We start from the raw sequence: 24,852 nt of genomic DNA on the forward strand, positions 1-24,852 counted from the left end.
TTGACATGTTGGTTCAAAAAACCATCCCGCATACATTCCAAGAAATCCTCTTCCTCAGCACCTTTACCAATTTGGTTCACCCAATCTACATGTAGATTGAAGTCACCCATTATAACTGCTGTTCCTTTATTGCACACATTTCTAATTTCCTGTTTAATACCATCTCCGACCTCACTACTACTGTTAGGTGGCCTGTACACAACTCCCACCAGCGTCTTTTGCCCCTTAGTGTTACTCAGCTCTACCCATATCGATTCCACATCTTCCCGGTTTATGTCCTTCCTTTCTATTGCGTTAATCTCTTCTTTAACCAGCAATGCCACCCCACCTCCCCTTCCTTCATGCCTATCCCTCCTGAATATTGAATATGCCTGAATGTTGAGCTCCCATCCCTGGTCACCCTGGAGCCATGTCTCTGTGATCCCAACTATATCATAATCATTAATAACAATCTGTACTTTCAATTCATCCACCTTATTACGAATACTCCTTGCATTGACACACAAAGCCTTCAGGCGCTCTTTTACAACTGTCTTAGCCCTTATACAATTATGTTGAAAAGTGGCCCTTTTTAATGCTTGCCCTGGATTTGTCGGCCTGCCACTTTTACTTTTCTCCTTAGTACTTTTTGTTTCTACCCTCACTTTACACCCCTCTGTCTCTCTGCACTGGTTCCCATCCCCCTGTTGTGAACTAACCTCCTCACGCCTAGCCTCTTTGATCTGATTCCCACCCCCCAACCATTCTAGTTTAAAGTCACCTCAAGAACAGGCCATTCGGCCCACAGTGTCTGTGCTGAACATGTGGTCTGCCTGTACATGATCCATAACCCTCCATTCCCTGCATAGTAACGTTCCTACCTCGTAAACTCTACTATTGTATCTGTTTTCAGTACCACCTTTGCAGGAAAAACACGTTTGAGCCTCACGTCTCCTTGATGCCTTTCACCTTAAATACATATTCTTCAGTATTTAACATTTTTACCCTGGGATAAACATTATCGCTATTTACCCCAGTGGTTCACAAACTCTTTTGGGTTACTGCCCCCCTTATATCCCAAATCACATCCCCAGCTTTCTCCTCTCTCCCCCCCACTCCGCCCCCACCCCCCATTTTTCCGGCCATTACGTAAAAACTGTAAAGGATTTTGAACTACAATGCACAGTGAAAGAAAATAAGATCTGTAAATTCAGAGCAAAATCAGTTCTTCCTCCATTCTTCCTGTTAATTTCTCACTACAATGTTCAGGAAAGGATTTTTTTTGCTCATTCTGGAATTTAGATTGAGAGGAGATCCTGAAATCTCTCTGAATTTTGGCTAAGGGGTGCTCAGCCTGTATGTACTTAAGATTTGCAGAGATAATTTAGTGAACCAAATGTATTTGGATAGCTGGAGACACTTACCTGATGAAGGGTCATCCATATCTTGTTTGTCTTTGTGACACAGGGTGGCCCTATCCTATCTCCCAGTAAATTTTCCTGTACCTATTCTTCCTGTATTCTCATCAATTCCCTACATTCTGAGAAATTCATCTACTTCCTGGGGACAAATGACAGTGGCCAACTAACCCATTTTTGGGATATGGAAGGAAACCATTTCGTATGGTTGAACTCCATACAGTAACGGGGAGAATGTGTGCGCTGCGCAAACCGCAGCTACAGTTGGGAATGAACTAAGTCACTGGAGCTCAGAGGTACCATTGTGCCACTGGTGACTTGAAATGTTAGAGAACATAGAAAACCTACAGCACAATACAGGCCCTTCAGCCCACAATGCTGAGCCAAACATGTACTTACTTCAGAAATTACCTAAGGTTACCTGTAGCATACTATTTTTTTAAGCTTCATGTACCTATCCAGGAGTCTCTTAAAACAGCGGTCCCGGACCACCGGGCTGCAAAGCATGTGCTACCAGGCCGCGAGGAAACGATATGATTTGGTGATATGAGTCAGCTGCACCTTTCCTCATTCCCTGTCACGCCCACTGTTGATCTTGAATGCATGCGAGGTCATTACCCGCACATCATCCATATCAGCGCAGGAAGGAGATCTATTCCTCGAGCTTGCAAATGACAGCGGGCTGAAAAGTATGTTTGACATAACATCTCTGCCGGTATTCTGGATCAAAGTCAAGGCTAAATATCCTGACATAGCCATGAAAGCACTGAAAATGCTGCTTCCATTTCCAACATTTTTCTGCAAAGTGGAGCTTTCTGCAATGAATGCAACAAAAACTAAATTGCGGAATAACTGGACATAAGGAACCCCCTTCGAGTATCGCTGTCTCCCATCACCCCTCGATAGGACCGTGTTGTTGCAGGAAAACAAGCCCAGGGCTCCCACTGATTCAGCGATATTGGTGTGTTACAATGATTTTATATGTTCATACGGGGAACATATGTGCTGTGTGTTTAATATCCAAACGTTACGTAAAATGTTACGGTGCTATTGACTTACTTATATAACCATATAACTATTACGGCATGGAAACAGGCGACCTCGGCCCTTCTAGTCTGTGCCGAATGCTATTCTCACCTAGTCCCACTGACCTGCACTCAGCCCATAACCCTCCATTCCTTTCCTGTCCATATACCTGTACAATTTTTCTTTAAATGATAATATCGAACCTGCCTCTACCACTTATACTGGAAGTTCGTTCAACACTTACTTCAAGCTCCCCTGTCCTCCCCTGATAATTGATTTATCGCTATATTCATGCGAGGAAATATGCGCTGTGTGTTTAATATTAAATTCATTACCTATATGCCGGTCGTGATTAACACCCCCCCCCCCTCCACCACCACCGAACAGAATCGGCAAAAAGTATTTGCAGAAAAAAAATCGGCAGGTAAACGCAGGGGCAGGTCATGCATGCGCACTGGTGCCCACGCAAGGCTTCATGGTCATTGTAGTCTTTCTCTGGGTAAACACAACGTATTTGACTGCTACTCTTGTCCATTGGCAACCCTACCCACCTCCCCGCCCCCCCCCCCCCCGGGGTCAGCAAGAATATTGTCAATATTAAACCAGTCTGCAGTGTCAAAAAGGATGGGGGCCCCTGTTTTAAAAGACCCTATTGTATCCGCCTCCACCACCGTCACTGGCAGTCTATTCCATGCACTCACCACTCTCTGCGTTTTTAAAAAAAAGCTCACCCTTGACATCTTCTCTGTGCCTACTTCCAAGCACCTTAAAACTGTGCCCTCTCGTGTTAGCCCTGGGAAGAAAGCCTCTGACTATCCACATGATCAATAACTCTCATCATCTTGTACACCTCTAACAGGTCACCTGTCATCCTTTGCCACTCCAAGGAGAAAAGGCAGAGTTCTCTCAACCCATTTTCATAAGACATGCTCCCCAATCTAGGCAACACCCCTGTAAATCTCCTCTGCACCCTTTCTATAGTTTCCATATCCTTCCTGTAGTGAGGTGACCAGAACTGAGCACAGTACTCCAAGTGGGGTCTGACAAGGGTCCTGTATAGCTGTAACATTACGTCTCGACTCTTAAACTCAATCCCACGGTTGATGAAGGCCAATGTACCGTATGCCTTCTTAACCACAGAGTCAACCTGCGCAGCAGCTTTGAGTGTCCTATGGACTCGGGCCCCAAGATCCCTCTGATCCTCCACACTGCCAGGAGTCTTACCATTAATACTATATTCTGCCATCATATTTGACCTACCAAAATGAACCACCTCACATTTATCTGGGTTCAAAACTCCATCTGCCACTTCTCAGCCCAGTATTGCATCCTATCGATGTTCCAGTGTAACTTCTGACAGCCCTCCACACTATCCACAACATCCCCAACCCTTGTGTCAGCAAATCTACTAACCCATCCTTCCACTTCCTCACCCAGGTCATTTATAAAAATCATGAAGAGAATGGGTCCCAGAACAGATCCCTGAGGCACACCACTGGTCATCGACCTCTATGCAGAATATAACCCGACTCCAATTACTCTTTGCCTTCTGTGGGCAAGCCAATTCTGGATCCACAAAGCAATTTCCCCTTGGATCCCATGCCTCCTTACTTTCTCAATAAGCCTTGTATGGGGTACCTTATCAAATGCGTTGCTGAAATCCATATACACTACATCTACTGCTCTACCTTCATCAATGCGTTTAGTCACATCCTCAAGAAATTCAATCAGGCTCGTAAGGCGCGACCTGCCTTTGACAAACCCATTCTGACTATTCCTAATCATATTACGAGGGGTGATTGTTAAGTTCATGGCCTAAGGTAGAAGGAGTCAATTTTAGAAAATCTAGCACATTTATTTTTCAACATAGTCCCCTCCTACACATACACACTTAGTCCAGCAGTCGTGGAGCATACGGATCCCTTCTTTGTAGAAGTAGTCCAGTTCATGGCCTAAGGTAGAAGGAGATGGTTCCAAGTTCCTGCCTGATAGCCTCATATTTCCCCTTACTCCAATTAAACGTTCCCCTAACTTGTCTGTTCCTATTCCTCTCCAATGCTATGGTAAAGGAGATAGAATTGTGATCACTATCTCCAAAATTCTCTCCCACTGAGAGACCTGACACCTGACCAGGTTCATTTCCCAATACCAGATCAAGTACAGCCTCTCCTCTTGTAGGCTTACCTGCATATTGTGTCAAGAAACCTTCCTGATCACACCTAACAAACTACACCCCATCTAAACCCCTCACTCTAGGAAGGTGCCAATCAATATTTGGGAAATTAAAATCTCCCACGACAACCCTGCTATTATTACATCTTTCCAGAATCTGTCTCCCTATCTGCTCCTTAATGTCAGTGTTACTCTTGGGTGGTCTGTGAAAACCACCCAGTAGAGTTATTGACCCCTTCCTGTTTGTAATTTCCACACAGAGACTTCGTAGACAATCCCTCCATGTCTTCCTCCTTTTCTGCAGCTGTGACACTATCTCTGATTAACAGTGCCACACCCCCACTTCTTTTGCCTCCCTGCAAGTCCTTTCTGAAACATCTAAAGCCTGGCACTCGAAGTAACCATTCCTGCCCCTGAACTATCCAAGTCTCTGTAATGGCCACAACATCATAGCTCCAAGTGCTGATCCACGCTGTAAGCTTATCTGCTTTGTTCATGTTACTCCTTGCATTGAAATAGACACATCTCAAACTATCGGTCTGAGTGTATCCCTTCTGTATCACTTGCCTATCCTCCCTCTTGCACTGTTTACAAGCTTCCTCTATTTGTGAGCTACCGCCCCTTCCACCGTCTCTTCATTTTAGTTCCCACCCTCCAGCAATTCTAGTTTAAACTCTCCCCAATAGCCTAAGCAAACCTCCCTGCCAGGATATTGGTCTCCCTCAGATTCAAGTGCAACCTGTCCTTTTTCTACAGGTTGCTCCTGCCCCAAAAGAGGTCCCAATGATCCAAAAATCTGAATCCCTGCCCCCTGCTGCAGTCCCTCAGCCATGCATTTACCTTCCACCTCACTCTATTCCGATACTCACTGTTGCGTGGCATAGGCAGTAATCCTGAGATTACTACCTTTTGAGGTCCTGCCTCTCAACTTCCTTTCTCACTTCCTGTAGTCTGTTTTCAGGACCTCCTCCCGTTTCCTACCTATGTCATTGGTACCAATATGTACCATAACCTCTGGCTGATCACCTTTCCACTTCAGGATATCGTGGACGCCGATCAGAAACATCCCGGACTCTGGAACCTGGGAGGCAAGCTACTATTTGTGTTTCTTTCCTGCGTCCACAGAATCGCCTGTCTGACCCCCTAACCATGGAGTCCCCTATTACTACTGCCGCCTTCCTTTCCCTAACCTACTGAGCCACAGGCCAGAATCTGTTGCTTCCCCCAGGTAGGCTGTCTCTCTCTCCTCCCCCCCCCCCCCCCAAGAGTACTCAAACAGGAGTAATTATTGTTAAGGGGGACAGCCAAATGTTAACCATTTCTCTTTCTGCAAATGCTGCCTTACCTGAGCATTTACTGAATTTCTGATTTTCAATTACACTCTTGATATTTAGAAACAGATGAATTTCAATTCACTGTCTGGTAGAGGTTAGATTTTTAAATGCTGCATGAACTGCCTGGCTTTGTGGCCTTATCCTCATGGTGTTCTATCTGCCTACAGTGTGTTATTAACTGCACTTGAGGATTTTTTCTGTGAAATGTGTATTCTATAATATCTTAAAAGTTCGAGCCTTTTCTTGTTGCTTTTATTTTGTAGCAGGGAATTGTGTCAGGTGTTCTTTAAAATCAAGCATAAAGTCAAAATACCTTAAAAGATTTGGACAAATTGTATTTGGTTATCTTTATTATTGCCATAACATTTTGCATGTTCAGTATGCATGTTCTTCAGAACCTGAGGCTCCACATTATAAAGTTACCTCTCTGGAAAGTAATCTGCCTTAGCTTTAAATCTCTCACTACATAAGTGAACCACTTTTATTTCGAGGCATAAAATAATCACCTCGAGTATTTCCAGTGATGTTTTTGTAGTAAAATGTATCTTACCATCCAAACAGAATCTCCATGGAGATTATTGAGGCCTTCGGCTCATACATTGTCCATCCTTGATTGCTAAATGATGTAAAAACCTAAACTGGCAAGTGAAGGGGATCATCCTCGACTGTCCTAGAATGTCCTCTCCATCTCTAAAATAAGTTGTTTTAGGGAAGCTAGAATAACAGTACTGAATCAGGAGCAGATTTAAATCTAATCGACCCTCTTGAATAAATTAGTTAAACAACTTTTGTTTTATTAAAAGCTGTCTTTGTAAACGAAACAGTTTTCATGTTTTTTTTTCTCTATTGGTTCAATGCTACAGGATCAAATAAACAACTTAGTCGATCAAATCTGTGGAAAAGCAGCAGCCAAGAGCAGCAACAGTATCAGTACCAGCAAGCCTGCACTGAAAAGAGGACCTCGCAAACGAGCGACCATTGATGTGCCAGCAACTAGACTTTCATCCTTGTCCAGAAGTGCTACAAGTTCCCCCTGAAGTTGCCAAGTCTTGTACTCAGTTGTTATTTTTTTGTACTATAATTTGTGAGTACTTGCTAGAAGAATGCAAGCTGTCTTTGCACTAGCTCTAAAGATGACTTCTGTTTTGTTTTTAGAAAAAAAAATAGCAGTTTGTTTTAGCATTAAAGTGTTGGCTTATTTCTTTTAGGAACACCAGACGCTGCGGTTGGCAGTATTCCTTGGAATGCAGTAGTAGTGTTTTCATTCACTGTTTTTAAAACCAAGTCAAAGGGCTGAACAGCAATCCCACGTTTGCATTTGCCCCTCTGGCTGAAGCAAACCTCTTGCATTTGATTTTTGTTACTGTGAACAGTTGGGATGTTTTAAACCTGTTTGAACTAGGTTGAAGTTGAGTGCTGTGTTTTATCTTGCAACTTCAGTCATGCCAGCAGCTTTTTTGGAGGAAGGAAGGAGATAAAACTTGAAAGAAACTGCTTCAGTTTGGCTACGTTTTTTTTTGTTTTTGGTTGTAGAAGTTGAAAAATTTGCTTTTCTATTTAGAAAATTATACTATTGTTTTAGAGTCATGGCAGCTGATACTTGATCTGGTTTACAAAGTATGAAAATGGTGATTTTGAAAAGTGAAGTAAAGGTGATATTTTTCTCCTTACCAGCACATCACTATGCATCTGTAATAATAAGGCTGCCTGGCTAGAGGAAACTGTGCCTGACTTTCATTAGCAAATTCGTAAGTTTTTTGGTGCTGTCAATCATTTTATCAGAAAACCCTACAATAGTGTCCTTTATCAAATTATTGAAGCGGGTCTCCCCGCTTCATCTTTGTAGATGTGCAATCTTTGTAACATTCCATGTTAATTCCACTTTCATCTCTTGTGTTCCTTCTCCATTCTTCATTTTCAACACAGAATCAGCATTAATAGTTCAGTTCATTGGTGAGACAGTCACAATGGAGAGCCACTAGAGGATGTGCATATTTCTTTGTGAAATGTGAAAATGCATTTCCTTCATTTCTATTTTACTTTCCATATTTGTAAAAAAAAGATAAAAAGAAAACATAAACAAACTTGTACATATGCCTGTAAATTGTTTTAAATACTTGAGCCTTTTGTGGGGTGGGTGGGGGGAAGAAGCAAGAGATGAAGAAAAGCCTTATGTTTCAGTTTCTTCATCGGTTTTGGATGCTTACAGGGTTTCTTGTAACATTTAAGTGCTGCTTACATCACTGAACAAATAATGGTGTAGCTGTTGCCCCTTTCAGTGTATTTTATTAAAACAAAAGGGAAACATTGTCCATTATAATTAGTTTTTCATTGCTGAAAATGCAACATTATTTGTAGCTACCCATGTTGCACTGAGCTTGCCAGTGGTGACTGTCAAGAAGTCATTTTATTTTTTCCCAGTTGTTAGTTGGTTGTTGTTGCTGCAGAGGACTGAACTGGTTTGGAGTATTTAACAACATTACTGATTTCAAGTGTTTTTCAAATGTGGTTGTCCAGTTTTTATGGCCTTACTATGTATTTTGTTTCTTCTTTCAGAGCAGACATATTTGACTATTGCTTACTGATTGACATTTAATTTATTAGTGCTGCTCTGCACCTATACTTTGTGCGGAAAGAGTTCACATTGTAATTGCGAATTTTTTTTACTTTTCAGGTTTATTAAAAGTTTAATAAAACTTTTGAGCAGTCCTGGTAAAGTTGAGTTATTAATTCTCCACTAAATGCTATTCTTCTTGGAGGGGAAATGTGCATTTAATAACAAAGACCCAGTTAAAGTTCTGAAGTAGCCTAGTTCTGCAGATTTTTATTCTTGAAAACCAGGCAATTTCTCGTTGTATACTGTGCCTTGAAGTATTCAGCCCCTAATCCTTTGTTCACGTACATGATATTACAACCAGTGATTTTGATCAACTTAACTTTGAGAATTTTTATTTGGGAATCACATGCTCCTTTTTTCGCAGTAGAGTCCAAAAATGGGGAAAATGGTAAAGCATGAAAAATAATTCAAAAACTGAAATGTCAGTTCAAAAGTATTCATTGCTCTTTGCTTAGTTGAACTGCCTCTTTCAGCTATTACAGCTAGTCATCTTTTTGGATAAGTTTTGGATAATAGCTTTGCACAATGTGATGGAGCAAGATTTGCCCATTCCCCTTGCTAAATTGTTCAAGCTGTGGCAGTTTAGTTGGGGAGTGGCGGTGAACAGCAATCTTGAGGTTTTGCCAGAGATGTTCAATCAGTTGAAGGTCAGGACTATGGCTGGGCCACTCAAGGATATCAATTTTCTTCATTTGAAGATATTCCATGGTTGCTGTGGCATTGTGCTTTGGGTTGTTGTCCTGCTAAAAGATGAACTTCCTTCCCCAGTTCAAGTTTTCTGGCAGAGGCTAGCAGGTTTTTATCCAGGATCTCTCTGTATTTAGCAACATTCATCTTCCCATTAATTCTTGACCAGATTTCCAGTCCCTGCTGCTGAAAAGCATCTGCATAGCATAGCATAACACCATCACTGCTACACTTTACAGTAGGGATATGTTACCTGGCTGATGTACAGAATTAAATTAATGCCACATGTATCGCTTAGTGTTGAGGCCAGAAAGTTGCAATTCAGTCTCATCTGACCACAAGACCTTCTTCCATATCTTTACAGTATCTTCTAAGTGATGCTTTGCAAAGTCTTTATGGACATGCCTTTTTTTTTTTTTAGCCAGGGCTTCTTCCTTGCCAGTTTTCCATAAATACCCTTTTTTGTGCAAGACCTTAGAGTGACTTGGCTTTACAGTAGCCTCTCTTACAAGTGCCATTCTTCTCTGGCGACTAAGTTTAGAGGGACGTCCTGGCGTAAGTGGTGTGGCTGTGGTTTCATATTCTTTTTTCACTTCTTACAGAGAGGAGGTATTTATTCTTATGAATTCATTGAAAATTGGTAATTCTCCAATTTTCTACATAACAAATTGTGTGAGTTAGTACTGCACTTGATGAAAGTTAGCATAGTAATTACAAATGGGATGGATTCTTTAGAAGCCTCACAATTTTGGTTTTAAATTTTTAGTAAATTGCTGACAGGTTTTGGAATTTTTCTTCTTATTTGATATGATGCAATGTTTTGTAGATTAGATCAAAAATCCTATTTCCATATATTTTACTTTTAGAAAATGAGACAATAAAATGTGAAAATAGTCGTGGGCGCTGAATACTTTTTCAAGGCATTCTCTAAATCAGACACTGCTTTCAGTAGCTCCTGGTACTTCACTTCCCCCTTTTTCCAAAATTGCTAACTAGATTGTTGCTGAGAAAATCAAAAATCCCAAACTACCTCAACACTGAGAAGCATAGCTTCCAACTACCCATGTAGTGTTCTCTCCTGGAAGCATCTTTCAAACTTTGTCTTGTCTATTCAAATCAAAAATTGAATAACAGCAAAACAGTATTGTAAAACTCTTTTTATTCACTGAATGTTAAAGTGCACAACATTTTTAGTCAGAATTCTAACAATTAGTTCTAAACTATTTAGTAGGGGGGGTGGAACACTCAAGCAGGCAACTAGTATTGTCTCTTGTACAATATACATTGAGAATGCATAACTGAAATATGTTGAACAGGAATAGGGGAGAAATCATTAGTCAAGCCTTAGAAAATGAGCTTTGTACTTGAAGAAAACAGGTAATCAGTTATAACTGGATATAGTATGTATATATGTATAATTACCCATGTTAATCTTCAAGGGCACTGGGTAATAGGAATTTGCTTATTCAAATTAGAAAAGGTAAAACGTTCTGAATTAGCTTTGTTAAATCTTTCTCACAGTAGATTCGTCATTCTGTATTATTCAGTTAATTTTCAACAACCCATGTGAAATAGTCTGTAATGTTACTGAGAGTCACTGTCAGAGTTCTCTTTTGGATTTGAGTTGATTGCAACCAGACAGGTATCTATTTGAACTTCCTCTTCATCAGACTGGACTAGAGGTGTGTTATTTTCACTTGCACTGTGGCTGGCAGAATCAGCAGAGGTGGAAGAGAGAGAGGATAATTTTAACCGTAGCTCAGCTTGGCTTGGCACTTGCAGCGTTATTTCACTTTGATATGGCTCAGACTCGGACCCTGTAAAAATACAATTTCACCAAGAGTGATGGCCTGTTGCTCAGCTGAAGGAAAACTGTTCCCACTGTTGGTGCTTTCAGGGAAAGGGTGGGTTAAGCAATATCGCCTCAGGAAACTACCCAAACATTTTACACCAATAGTGCAGAATTCTACAAAAATATTTTAACATTTCAAAAGTTAACATCACTAAATTACACTTGTGGATTAATTGTATCTTGTATATTTTAAAATGGAAACCTAACAGGTGATCAGGACTATGGCTCATTTCACAAACAAACATTTACCAACTGGTAGATAGCTCATCAATTTTAGATTACATTACATACTCTTTAAAAACCACAAACTAAGTTAGTTTTCAGAAGTTAATAGCTGTTCAGTGTGGTAATATAAAATGACCATGCAAGAACAATGTAGCTTTTTATTACATTGAAGTTATATTGTTCAACACTCAATTATGTATACTGATGTCAATTTCAAAATGTTTCTAAAACAGAATAGAACTTCCTGGGCACTGAAGCACCCGTTATTTGCAGTAGGTATCCCGGACTCCATTGTCAACACTGAATTAATTAATTAGGTGTAACGCTATCCAAAAAAAGGGAGAAAAGATAACTTAAAGTTTTATAGTCAGTGGACTGCAAAAGGCCAGCTTTTTAATCAAGCAACAGGTCGCAAAGTATCCATTCACATTATTCAGGTTGCCTTGGTTTAGGTAGAATCACAAAACAAATGCCTCACCTGGTGTGGTACATTATTCTGTGTTATGTATTGTATAAATAATAAAAATCTAACTTGTATTTAAACAACATTAGGGAAGTTTGTGTCTGACCTTGTTACCTTGTTAATGGCATATATACCTGTAATGTAGGAACAGCTGTGGAGACATACCTGTAAAGATAGAAAACTAAACAGAAGGCATAAGTTGAAAGTAATGTTACTGTTTAGAGGTAAGCACTGAAGAGTGAGACCAGCAGTGTGCAGAATAATACTAAACAAAATGAGATGAAGATTTTGAATGGCCATCATCCCCAAATGTTCAGATTTTGAGGTCTGATAGCTGGGGCCATTGCTTAGCTGATGTTTATGGGCAAGATTTACTGCTGGAAATCTGAGAGGCCTCACTAACCAGATTGAAGTAGTTGCTGGAGAAGTGCAGACTTATTAGTTAGGGAAGTTACAAATGTAGATGGCTTACCTTTGACAGTAACTCGTAGGCCAACATATGTTAACAAAGGAAAAAGCCAGCAGGAAACAAGAACAATGGCCATGACCAAGTACACCAAAGGACTCAGTGGTGTAGGGTAAACGGCATCCTGAACCATTTAAGGATAGAGGGCCAATGATGAAATCATTCAAAAGATAAACAAGATTGTTTGCAGAGGACTTAGGGCCTAGAGGTAAATGGGCAAAGTTGTAGAGGAAAGAAGGGATTAAAGACTGATAGGGCATTGATAGGAAATAGAAGATTGAGGCAGAACATAGCCAAAGCAGGACAATGTCAGAGTAGGAATCGATTTAAACCGATATAAACAGACCAATTCATATTTGAAAGGTAGTGAGCTCCTAGCACCTATTTACTGTCTGAGAATTAACCTTCTTAAATGTAACATTAAAACTAATCTGGCTCTTTGCATAACTCATGTGACAAAAGTTTTATATTTTAGGAAAAAAACTAGTAAGTTGACTTCACTGCAGTCTACTTCAGAGCAGTGCAAACTATTCATTGTAGGAGGACAAGATTCACACTGTCAAAGTAGCCATAGATAACTAACAGAGATTTTCCTGAAGTACTCTGGGATACCTTGAAACAGTGAAGAGTGCTAGAGAAAAAGCTTATCCTTTTTTTATGGAAATCCTTGTCATCCCCAAAGCCTATAGTATAGCCTTCCAGCTAGCAGAGGACCAACCAATAGGATCCTAGAGATGCTGCCTGACCTGCTGCGTTCACCAGCAACTTTTATGTGTGTTGCTCCCATCACTAGTGTGGTAGCACTGGACCTTACTACCACACGGTGGCAGACCTGCACCATTACAAGGGGTTGAGAGGCCAGAACCATTTTTGTGCCAGTTCAAAAAGGATCTTATGCAAGTTGCATCTTCCTCTCTTCTCTCCGTAACTCCCTGGTCTGCTCATCTTCCCCTTGCAAACTGTGAAAGATGCAGCGCTCATCCCTTTCTGTTCCCTCAACACCATCCAGAGACCTAAACAGTACCTCCAGTGAGGCAGACATTCATCTTCCCCAGCTTAGTGCTGGTCTAATGCATTTGGTGCTCACAAAAGTGGTGGCCTCATTGTTGATAAGACTAAGCATAGACTAGTCAAGCATTTTGCAGATCAGAGGGACACTTCACAATGGCCAGTGTGAGTTTCCAGTTACACATTATTGACCTGTTTGTCTTCAGTCTTTTTCACTGCTACGGTGAGGCCATAAGCAAACAAAAGAATGACAGCTGTATGTTGCACTTAGGTAGCCTATAACCCACACCCATACTCTTAACCACTCCACCCAGGTTCTCGCGCTCTCTATCCCTCCCCCAACTCCCGTTACCAAATCAGGAGGGGTTAACACTTTATAGAACACAACTAGACCACAATGGTAATCCTAAGCTTCTAGTTACCTGTCACTTCAATTTTTATCCCAACCCCACTCTACCAATGCCCAATGTAAGCTTGAGGAACAGCATCTCATCATCTTTCCAAGCACATTGAAGCTTCAGATAAACAATAGAGTACTGAATTAAAACAAGTTCAGTTCTCTATCTAAGAGCTGCAGAAACTTGATAATTAAGGTTTTCAAGAAAAACATCAATAGATTATTAGATATTAAGGAAACCAAGTGTAGGGAAGTAATGCTAAGGCAAAAGATTCATAAAAATCTTAACAGCAGGGCATAAAAGTAACTACTTCTGAACACAAATCTCAACTTCAAAGGGTTTATATTTTGTGTGCATTTGATATTAAAAAGCAAAATATATACTTCAAACATCTAAAGAGTAAGTGAATGTAATTAAAGCTAATGAACAATCACTGAACTAGTTGCAATAAAATTTCTATACATCTACAAAGGCAGACTTGTAAGACTATTGTGTAGTTTGAATGTTTTCCACTGCAATTAATAATTAAGCTATTTCATGCACCAATGCTGAGCTTGTCAATTTTCTGAACTTTGAATCTAAAGTCCACTGTGCCTTTAAACTCACTTGGTCCATTTCAAACACCTCTTCCCTTTCTTGATTTCTCTGTCTCCATCTTTAGCTGTCTACTGCTATTTTTATAAACCTACTGTCTCACAGCTATCGTGATTATACTTCTTCCCATCCACTGAGGCCCTCCATTGTTCGGGGTCCACCATCCCAGCTGTCAACGTGGTAGTGAGTCAGGACAGTCTGATATGAAGAGCAAGCTGCTGCCCACATAGCAGGCTTTACCTCTCCACTCAGCTGAGAAATCCAAACGAAACTGCCAGTCAGCATTGAACTCAACGTGGAACTGCCTTAGGGAATCCTGCTATGGATTTCCCCATGAGTGGGTATAGCTACAAGGCAGCAGAGATTTGAGATCAAGTTCTCCTCTTCCTAGATTGCTGTCAACCATGGCTGATGAACCCCAACTACCTGAAGCAACTGGTTTAAGGTGCCAGTAACCCACCTTTGCCCCTTCTCCTGTCAGTTTTGCTAGGCTTAGTAGCTAAGCCATATGTGAAGGCCAGGAGCTGGACTTGGTTCTGAGAGGCTATTTGAGATGTGTGTTCCTCCATTCTTAACACAGAATCAGCATTAATAGTTCAGTTCATTGGTGAGACTTCCACCCCTGGCTATAACAACTTTAAGAAACCTCCCCACTTTGTCACTTGTAAAAATGCCATTCCCTTTTCTTAATTCCTCTTTCTCCGCTGTATCTGTTCCTAGGATGAGGCTTCTCTTTCCAGAATATTAGAGGTGTCCACCTTCTTCAAAGAATGGGGTGTCCCTCTACCATTGATACTGCCCTCAACCACACCTCCTCCATCTTCTTTCCACCTTAACAGGGTTGGAGTTCCTCTTGTCCTTACCATCTCATGAAACTCTGCATTCAGCACATCATTCTCTGCAACTTCTCCCATCTTCAATGAGCTTCTGCCACCCTACCTCACCCGACACCCCACTTTCCGCGGGATCACTCTCTCCGTAATTTCCTGGTTCATTTGTCCCTCCCCACTGATCTCCCTCCTGGCATTTATCCCTGCAAGTGGAAGAAAAGCTACACGTGCCCATTCAACTACTTTCTCGCCACCATTCAGGGTCACCTATTGTATCTGGTGCTCCCAGCGTGGCCTCCTGTACATCAGTGAGACCCGACATAGACGGGGAGACCACTTACTCGTAACCTTTGCTCTGTCCGCAGCAAGCAGCATTTCCCCATGGCCAACCAATTTAGTTCCACTGCCCATTCCCATTCTGACATGTTGCTCCATAGCCATCTCTACTGCCACGATGAGCCCACTTGGGTTGTATATGGATAGCCACCAACCTGATGGCCCGCTTCTCATTGCTAATATCAAGGAGCCTGAAGACATACACAGCGTTTCAACAGCTTCTTCCCTCTCCTCTCTTTTTATAATACATATATATTGTAATTTATCATTTTTATTATGTATTGCAATGTACTGCTCCCACAAAATAACAAATTTTGTGATGTTAGACCTGATTCTTGGTCTTGGGTCTTGGCCTGAAATGTCAACTCTTGATTCCTTTCTATAGTTGCTGCCTGATCTGCTGAGTCCCTCCAGCATTTTGTGTTGTGCTACTCTGCATTTCAAGCATTTGCAAAATCTTTTGTGTTTATTACCTAATACTGGTGAACTTTGATTATTGTCTTCTCCACTTGAGTTGAGAAATACATCCAGTGCTTCCTGATCAGATACATCCATTAAGTCCATCTGCTCCAGCATGTCCACATTAACCTCCATCGAGGACATGCTTCCAATGGGCTCTGGGTAAACAACAAACAGAAACCTCATTAAAATAAACACCAAAACACAAATGATTTAATCCAATGTGTGGTATTACAGGATTGAAATGATCGCTTATTTAGTTCCAGTTATGAATTGTCATGGACAATGCACTTGAAGGTAACTTTGCAGCTCATCATTTATGGCAGAATATTTCAAATTTTGCATTGTGCCACAACAGGTAAATGGGCAACAATTCAAATCTCTCAGAAATATTCCAACATCCTAACCTAGCAGGATGCACGTTACTGAGTGGATAGTTTTATAGCTGTAGTTCTCCATTATGAATTAGTAATGTGAATTCATTATACAGGGAGGTGAGGAGGTAACGTTTAATTCTTCTATCATAAGTGTTAGATTCTGGAAAAGAATATCTTAGAAAAAGACAATTTTAGTGAAATGTTCTTAAGCACAATGTAGCTCTGGTAACAATACAATGAATACGTTTCAGAGGTGTTTAGATTTTAGTTCATTTTGGGATCCGTACATACTCTGTCTCACAGTATCGTCACATTTCCGAGTAGTACAGGATTGAAGTAAGGTCAACTGCTAGCAATATTATCCTTGGGGTGTTTTGCTTTTAGTGTGTGTCTGTGAAACCGGTGCTCTCATACTTCTGGTTAAGTAATATCTTGAAGCTATTTAGCAGCAAGCTATTTAACTTCAAATAAAACTATTTTTAGATATGACAAACTACATTTAGCAGGTTAAGTGTAAAAATGTCTCATTGTAGAAGCATCAATTAAAGAAAGAATGTTGTTGAGAGATCATAAACCCTTAGGACAATATTCCAGTTATTGGTGCCAAAAAGAACTAAGGAAATCAACAGCTCTTTTCATGGGATGATTTTCTATAATGCCTATTGCCAGAACTGTAACACAGCCAGAAACAAATCCAAGTGGATATAGATTTCCCTCTTCTACAATTTTATGCACACTTGGATATCTCAGAAGAAGGGAAGGTACAGGCATTCTGTTACCTAAAGGCACCTCACTAAAAGCAAGTAGTAACATTATTTTGCTTACAATTTTTTAAGCTCCAAAAGTTGTGCCTTTCTTAATTGGGGGGGGGGGGTTGGAGAAGAAACTTTGTTTTTGAAATGACTACCCAAGGCTTCTGAATGGTTTCTTAGAGGCAGTTTAAAAAACAATGAAACAATTCTCTTTCCATCTAATACAGCACATCCAGATTAAAGATATACTGTGTGATGGAAAAGTTTATTCATCTCACTACTATTTTAAGATAACACTTCTAAATAAAAACCATGCATAAAAGAATAATTAAAGTGACAAAACAAATTAGAATGCTGAATTCTTTGTCAGGACTACTTAAAGAAAATCCAGAGGCTCCTGTGTCCGGATGGTGAGTTTGGTTAAGATGGTTTAGGTGGGAAAACACCCAAAGTTTGTAACCTAATCTCATATTGCAATAAAACATTCTAGGATACTAGAAGAACCACATTTGCACCGGGTGAGTTGAGCTGCAGCTCCTTAGGGACCGCGTTAGGGAACTGGAGATAGAAACATAGAAAATAGGTGCAGGAGTAGGCCATTCGGCCCTTCGAGCCTGCACCGCCATTTATTATGAGCATGGCTGATCATCCAACTCAGAACACTGCCCCAGCCTTCCCTCCATACCCCCGTAGCCACAAGGGCCATATCTAACTCCCTCTTAAATATAGCCAATGAACTGGCCTCAACTGTTTCCTGTGGCAGAGAATTCCACAGATTCACCACTCTCTGTGTGAAGAAGTTTTTCCTAATCTCAGTCCTAAAAGGCTTCCCCTCTATCCTCAAACTGTGACCCCTCGTTCTGGACTTCCCCAACATCGGGAACAATTTTCCTGCATCTAGCCTGTCCAATCCCTTTAGGATTTTATACATTTCAATCAGATCCCCCCTCAATCTTCTAAATTCCAACGAGTACAAGCCCAGTTCATCCATTCTTTCTTCATATGAAAGTCCTGCCATCCCAGGAATCAATCTGGTGAACCTTCTTTGTACTCCCTCTATGGCAAGGATGTCTTTCCTCAGATTAGGGGACCAAAACTGCACACAATACTCCAGGTGTGGTCTCACCAAGGCCTTGTACAACTGCAGTAGTACCTCCCTGCTCCTGTACTCGAATCCTCTTGCTATAAATGCCAGCATACCATTCGCCTTTTTCACCGCCTGCTGTACCTGCTGGAGATGCAGCTCAATGACCTTCGTCTGGTCAGGGAGAGTGAGGAGGTGATACGAGAGCAGCTATAGGCAGGTAGTCACTCCCCAGCTATAGGCCTGGGGAGACAGATAGGTTTTAACAGTCAGGAGAGGGAAGGGCAAGAGGCAGATGCTAGAAAGTACCCCAGTGGCTGTCCTCCTTAACAATAAGTACTCCTGTTTGAGTACTGTTGGGGCAGACGGTCTACCTGGGGGAAGCAACAGTGGCCATGCCTCTGGCACAGAGTCTGGCCCTGTGGCTCAGAAGGGTAGGGAAAGGAAGAAGATGGCATCAGTGATAGGGGACTCTATAGTTAGGGGGTTAGACAGGTGATTCTGTTTTTCGCAGGAAAGAAACGAGGATGGTAGTTTGCCTCCCAGGTGCCAGGGTCCGGGATGTTTCTGATCGTGTCCACGATATCTTGAAGCCGGAAGGATTGTGGTACATATTGGTACCAACGATATAGATAGGAAAAGGGAGAAGATCCTGAAAACAAACTTTAGGGAGTTAGGACGGAGAAACAGGACCTCAAAGGTAGTAATCTCGGGATTACTGCCTGTGCCACATGACAGTGAGTACAGGAATAGAATGAGGTGCAGAATAAATGTGTGGCTGAGGGATTGGAGCAGGGGGCAGGGATTCAGATTTCTGGGTCATTGGGACCTCTTTTGGGGCAGGTGTGCCCTGTATGAAAAGGATGGGTTGCATTTGAATCCCAGGGGGACCAATACTTTGGTGGGAAGTGCCAGGCTTTGGATGTTTCAGGAAGGACAGGCAGGGAGGCAAAAGGAGGGGGGGTGTGGAAGTGTTGATCAAGGATAGTGTCACGGCTGCAGAAAAGGTGGACGTCATGGAAGGATTGTCTATGAAGTCTCTGTGGGTGGAAGTTAGGAATAGGAAGGGGTCAATAACTCTGCTGGGTGTTTTTTATACACCACCCAATAGTAACAGCGACATCGAGGTGCAGATAGGGAGACAGATTCTGAAAAGGAGTAATAATAACAGAGTTGTTGTGGTGGGAGATTTTAATTTCCCCAATATTGATTGGCATCTCCCTAGACTAAGGGGTTTAGATGAGGTGGAGTTTGTTAGGTGTGATCAGGAAGGTTTCTTGACACAATATGCAGGTAAGCCTACAAGAGGAGAGGCTGTACTTGATCTGGTATTGGGAAATGAATCTGGTCAGGTGTTAGGTCTCTCAGTGGGAGAGTGTTTTGGCGATAGTGATCACCATCCTTTACCATAGCATTGGGGAGGGATAGGAACAGACAAGTTAGGGAAACATTTAATTGGAGTAAGGGGAAATATGAGGCTATCAGGCAGGAACTTGGAAGCATAAATTGGAAACAGATGTTCTCAGGGAAATGTAGAGGAGAAATGTGGCAAATGTTCAGGGGATATTTGTGTGGAGTTCTGCATATGTACGTTCCAATGAGATGGAAAGGATGGTAGGGTACAGGAACCGTAGTGTACAAAAGGCTGTTGAAAATCTAGTCAAGAAGAAAAGAGCTTATGAAAGGTTCAAAGAACTAGGTAATGATAGAGATCTAGAAAACTAAAAGGGCTAGCAGGAAGGGGCTTAAGAATGAAATTAGGAGAGCCAGAAGGAGCCATGAGAAGGCCTTGGTGGACAGGATTAAGGAAAACCCCAAGGCAAGCTACAAGTATGTGAAGAGCAAGGGGATAAGACGTGAAAGAATAGGACCAATCAAGTGTGACAGTGGAAAAGTGTGTATGGAACCGGAGGAGATAGCAGAGGTATTTAATGAATACTTTGCTTCAGTATTCACTATGGAAAAGGATCTTGGCGATAGTAGAGATGACTTGCAGCGGACTGAAAAGCTTGAGCAAGTAGATATTAAGGAAGAGGATGTGCTGGAGCTTTTGGAAAGCATCAAGTTGGATGAGTCACTAGGACTGGACGAGATGTACCCCAGGCTACTATGGGAATTGAGGGAGGAGATTGCTGAGCCTCTGGCAATGATTTTTGCATCATCAAAGAGGACGGGAGAGGTTCCGGAGGATTGGAGGGTTGCAGATGTTGTTCCCTTATTCAAGAAAGGGAGTAGAGATAGCCCAGGAAATTATAGGCCAGTGAGTCTTACTTCAGTGGTTAGTATGTTGATGGAGAAGATCCTGAGAGGCATAATATGATTACGAATAGTCAGCATAGCTTTGTCAAAGGCAGGTCGTGCCTTACGAGCCTGATTGAATTTTTTGAGGATGAGACTAAACACATCGATGAAGGAAGAGCAGTAGATGTAGTGTATATGGATTTCAACAAGGCATCTGATAAAGTACCCCATGCAAGGCTTATTGAGAAAGTAAAGAGGCATGGGATCCAAGGGGATCCAGAACTGGCTTGCCCACAGAAGGCAAAGAGTGGTTGTAGATGGGTCATATTCTGCATGGTGGTCGGTGACCAGCAGTGTGCCTCAGGGATCTGTTCTGGGACCTCTGCTCTTCGTGATTTTTATGAATGACCTGGATGAGGAAGTGGAGGGATGGGTTAGTAAATTTGCTGACCACACAAAGGTTGGGAGTGTTGTGGATAGTGTGGAGGACTGTCAGAGGTTACAGTGGGACATTGATAGGATGCAAAACTAGGCTGAGAAGTGGCAGATGGAGTTCAACCCAGATAAGTGTAAGGTGGTTCATTTTGGTAGGTCAAATTGGAGTACTGTGCTCAATTCTGGTCACTCACTACAGGAAGGATGTGGAAACTATAGAAAGGGTGCAGAGGAGATTTACAAGGATGTTGCCTGGATTGGGGAGCATGCCTTATGAGAATAGATTGCGTGAACTCAACCTTTTCTCCTTGGAGTGACAGAGGATAAGAGGTGACCTGATAGAGGTGTACAAAATAATGAGAGGCACTGATTGTGTGGATAGTTGGAGACTTTTTCCCAGGGCTGAAATGGCTAGCATGATAGGGCATAGTTTTAAAGTGCTTGGAAGTAGGTACAGAGGAGATGTCAGGGGTGAGTTTGTTGAAATGAGCTGCCAGTGGCGATGGTGGAGGCGGAAACAATAGGGTCTTTTAAGAGACTCCTGGATAGGTATATGGACCTTAGAAAAATAGAGGGCTATGGGTAAGCCTAGGTAGTTCTAAGGTAAGGACATGTTCGGCACAGCTTTGTGGGCTGAAGGGCTGTATTGTGCTGTAGGTTTTCTATATTTCTACTAAGTAAAAACACGTTCGTCCTTAACTTCAATTCTACTTTGTCTTAAATATATATCCATGACTTTACTTTTGCCGAGAGCTGGTGCATTTCCCTGTAATTAAAAATGACTTATTCTTCTGTTAAAAATATAATAAATGTCTTGAAAACGAGCTCAATTTTACTTTCTGCATTAGAACGTGTTTATTCTCGTGGACCACCTGCAAGCATTTCAAAAATTCAAATGCTTTCATCTGCAGGACCAGAGTGCCAGGTTATTTTTTTAAAATGGATTTAAATGAAGAAAAATTAAGGAGACATTGAAACAAAAAATGGAGAATGAACACAATTGGCTGAATAAATTATCAAAACCATAAATTAATATCAAATTAATCAACAAAATACAAACAAAGATTTGTCTGCAATAACAGGTAATAGTTAATATTGGTATTACCAATGAATTTGGTGAAGGAAAATACAATTTCAGTAGAATGTTCTCCTCCAGCCCCAAAGTCCCACCATTATACAGACAGCTTACTAAGGGAACGTGATGTCTCCCTTGGATAAGCAGGATGCTTGCAGGATGTTTGGCACTGACTAGAAGGGCCGAGATGGCCTGTTTCTGTGCTGTAATTGTTATATATTAATTGTTATAAGAGAAAAAAAAAACAAGTAAAAATAATGAACAGAAAGCTGGCCAGTTGGGTGTAAATGACAAGTAGAATATTTTCTTTTGACAGGGATTGAGATGAGTGGTGAGATACATGAAGATGTGGTAGGAGATGGCCTTGACATTGATTTAGATCAAAGATAGCAAGGTTAAGACACCACAAATGTAGCTGTAGTATTTAAATTGAGGGAGTGGTTAGGGAGAAGAGGACATAAATGACCATGGATGGCAATGTATACAAAATCCTACCATCTCTTGCCCCACCTTTTAATTCTGGTTACCTCCCCTCTATCCTACAGTCTAGATTAAGGGTCTTGACCCAAAACATCAATTATATTTCCTTCCATAGTTGCAGCTTGACTCGCAGAGCTCCTCCATATTTTTCCGTATTGCTCCAGATTCCAGCAATCCCTAGCGTCTCCACAGATAACTGCTTGACAGGTGCCAAGATAGATAACAATTGTAATCAGCAAATAAAAATCTTACTTCATGCAGGAGATGGGACAGAAATGTCAGTGGGTGGTGCTGTGAAGGAGATTAGTGTGGTGTAGATGGTAGAGGACCTTAACAAAGCTCAGAAGGAAGAGATGATGTTAAGGTGAATGGGGGAGGAGACAGCAAAGATCATGGTTTGGTAATAAGCTTCAAGAGCAATGGGAGTTAAGGAGCTAGGCTCAGGGGCGCCTGAGAGGAGCAATGAGTCACTATTTCAGTTTATGCTCCAATGCAATCTATAATAATGCTGTCTGCAAAGCCAAAATTTGCTTGAAGATTTGCAATAGCTACCCCATAAAGCAGATTGATGAAAGGCATTTGAAGTTGATGCATTCTTCCATGTAATTCAACCTGATGGATTTTTAAAAATTCAATCTGAAATCTAAAGCTAAACCTTAAAAATATAAGACTGTTTGCAGTCTGTATCCTAACTGCCTCTTTACATCATAATGGAAAATTACGCATAAAAAAATTAACTCTTGCTCTGGTGTTTGTTCTCCTGGGGAAATTACTGATGTTTCAGAAATTTTCTAATCTCTGGAGAATTAATTTTCATAAAAGCCCAGGAGTAAAGAGAATTTTTTCCCTTCTGCATCTAATGTTCTATGATGCAAAGCTCATTTAGCATTCATTAGTTATGTGAGGAAATTACACAAGACTTTTGAATGTATTTCACTATTAGAATGCATATACAGAAGCAATAATGCATCTGAGAAGAAAACATCAAGTCATTAATTCCATTCCTTTTACAAATCCTGATAAAATAAATAAGATATTATACTCAGTATACAAAACCAATATCGATAAAGCAAAATTATAGAACAGGTATCCATCCATCCAAACTGTCCTTTTAAAACTTAATGTCCTTTACCTTAATAGTCTTATTATAATTTGATCCTGAATCCAAATGCTATGTTGTTGATAACAAAATAAAATAACTGGGCACAGATCACATGGACACTTAACGACTCAAGTATTCCTTTTAATTTACTTGTGCACAAGAAGAACAGCATGGCCCATCACCCTCACTGTTCTGAAGTCTGAACAGAATAACTGCTATTTTTAAACAGAATTGGCTTATTAGTTAGAGATTTTAACCATTTGGTAAATTATATATGCTTGAATTCCTTTCTTGCAAGATCAATCGAGATTCACAATAGAGGTGTTAAAAGTCAATTGAAACTTCAATCTAATAACCAATGATATTCTGAAGTTAGTAAAGCAATTGTCCCTTAGTTATTGGGTATATTTCATACCCTTCCATTATTCCCATGTCATCTGTGTCTGGCACCCCCAATTAAAGGGAAACTATGTTTTAGGAAGACTTTTCAAAAAAAAAAAGTCTTACTGCAGAGACCTAACTCATCTTGTTTGAATATACACTGCTGCAGTCACCCTGCATATCTCGTCTCTAGTTAGGAGTCACTTGAATTACCCCCAGGCTATTCTTGCCTGGCCATTGTCTTCAACTTCTGCCTTACTGCAACTTCAACACTCCCTCCTCTTTGTCCTGTAAAGGACAACATAAATCTTACTGTATTTCAATACAGCAGTCTCTCTGAAACTCCATGATAGTTTCATCAGGGACATATGTACAACACTCCTGGTTGATAATCACACAAGTATTACTTCTCTCAGACAACAGAAAGTCTAGTGCTGGTTGATTTTGAAGGGCTATGGTGTGGATTGCTACCATTTCAACAGTAATGTCATTGATGGCCTAGCTCCTATCATGTAACGCTAAGGTTGCATCCTAAGCGAACTTCTCCAGCAGTGCTGAGGTCATATTAATGCTTTCACGAGCTATTCTGGCAGGTACCCAGAACATGAACACTGCAATCCAGAGCAACACACATCAAAGTTGCTGGTGAACGCAGCAGGCCAGGCAGCATCTGTAGGAAGAGGTACAGTCGACGTTTCGGGCCGAGTCTCTTCGTCAGGACTAACTGAAGGAAGAGCTAGTAAGAGATTTGAAAGTGGGAGGGGGAGGGATGGAGCCAAGAGCTGGACAGGTGATTGGAAAAAGGGATATGAGAGGATAATGGGACAGCAGGCCTAGGGAGAAAGAAAGGGGGGGGGGGAACCCAGAGGATGGGCAAGGGGTAAGTGAGAGGGACGGAGGGAGAAAAAGGAGAGAGAGAGAAAGAATGTGTATATAAATAAGTAACGGATGGGGTACAAGGGGGAGGCGGGGCATTAGCGTTAGTTTGAGAAGTCAATGTTCATGCCATCAGGTTGGAGGCTACCCAGATGGAATATAAGGTGTTGTTCCTCCAACCTGAG

At 41.3% G+C, this 24,852-nt stretch overlaps 2 protein-coding genes across 10 annotated transcripts in view; one reads left to right on the forward strand and one right to left on the reverse strand.

Moving 5' to 3' along the window:
* The window catches only part of jarid2b (jumonji and AT-rich interaction domain containing 2b), a 358,906-nt gene extending 350,269 nt beyond the window's left edge, over window positions 1-8,637 (forward strand). For all 8 annotated transcript variants that reach the window (XM_072283626.1, XM_072283631.1, XM_072283632.1 and 5 more), the window contains one exon: window positions 6,793-8,637. In XM_072283626.1, coding sequence (XP_072139727.1) covers window positions 6,793-6,966 — 174 coding nt within the window. In that variant the 3' untranslated portion in view covers window positions 6,967-8,637. The remainder of the gene's footprint in view (window positions 1-6,792) is intronic.
* Window positions 8,638-10,375: 1,738 nt separating this feature from the next.
* LOC140212615 (dysbindin-like) overlaps window positions 10,376-24,852 on the reverse strand; it is a 302,042-nt gene continuing 287,565 nt past the window's right edge. For both annotated transcript variants that reach the window (XM_072283635.1, XM_072283634.1), the window contains exons 9-10: window positions 15,879-16,022; window positions 10,376-11,050 (exon numbers count right to left, since the gene is read on the reverse strand). In XM_072283635.1, coding sequence (XP_072139736.1) covers window positions 10,818-11,050; window positions 15,879-16,022 — 377 coding nt within the window. In that variant the 3' untranslated portion in view covers window positions 10,376-10,817. The remainder of the gene's footprint in view (window positions 11,051-15,878; window positions 16,023-24,852) is intronic.

The sequence above is a fragment of the Mobula birostris genome, chromosome 19, assembly GCF_030028105.1.
Source record: "Mobula birostris isolate sMobBir1 chromosome 19, sMobBir1.hap1, whole genome shotgun sequence".
NCBI lineage: Eukaryota > Metazoa > Chordata > Chondrichthyes > Myliobatiformes > Myliobatidae > Mobula > Mobula birostris.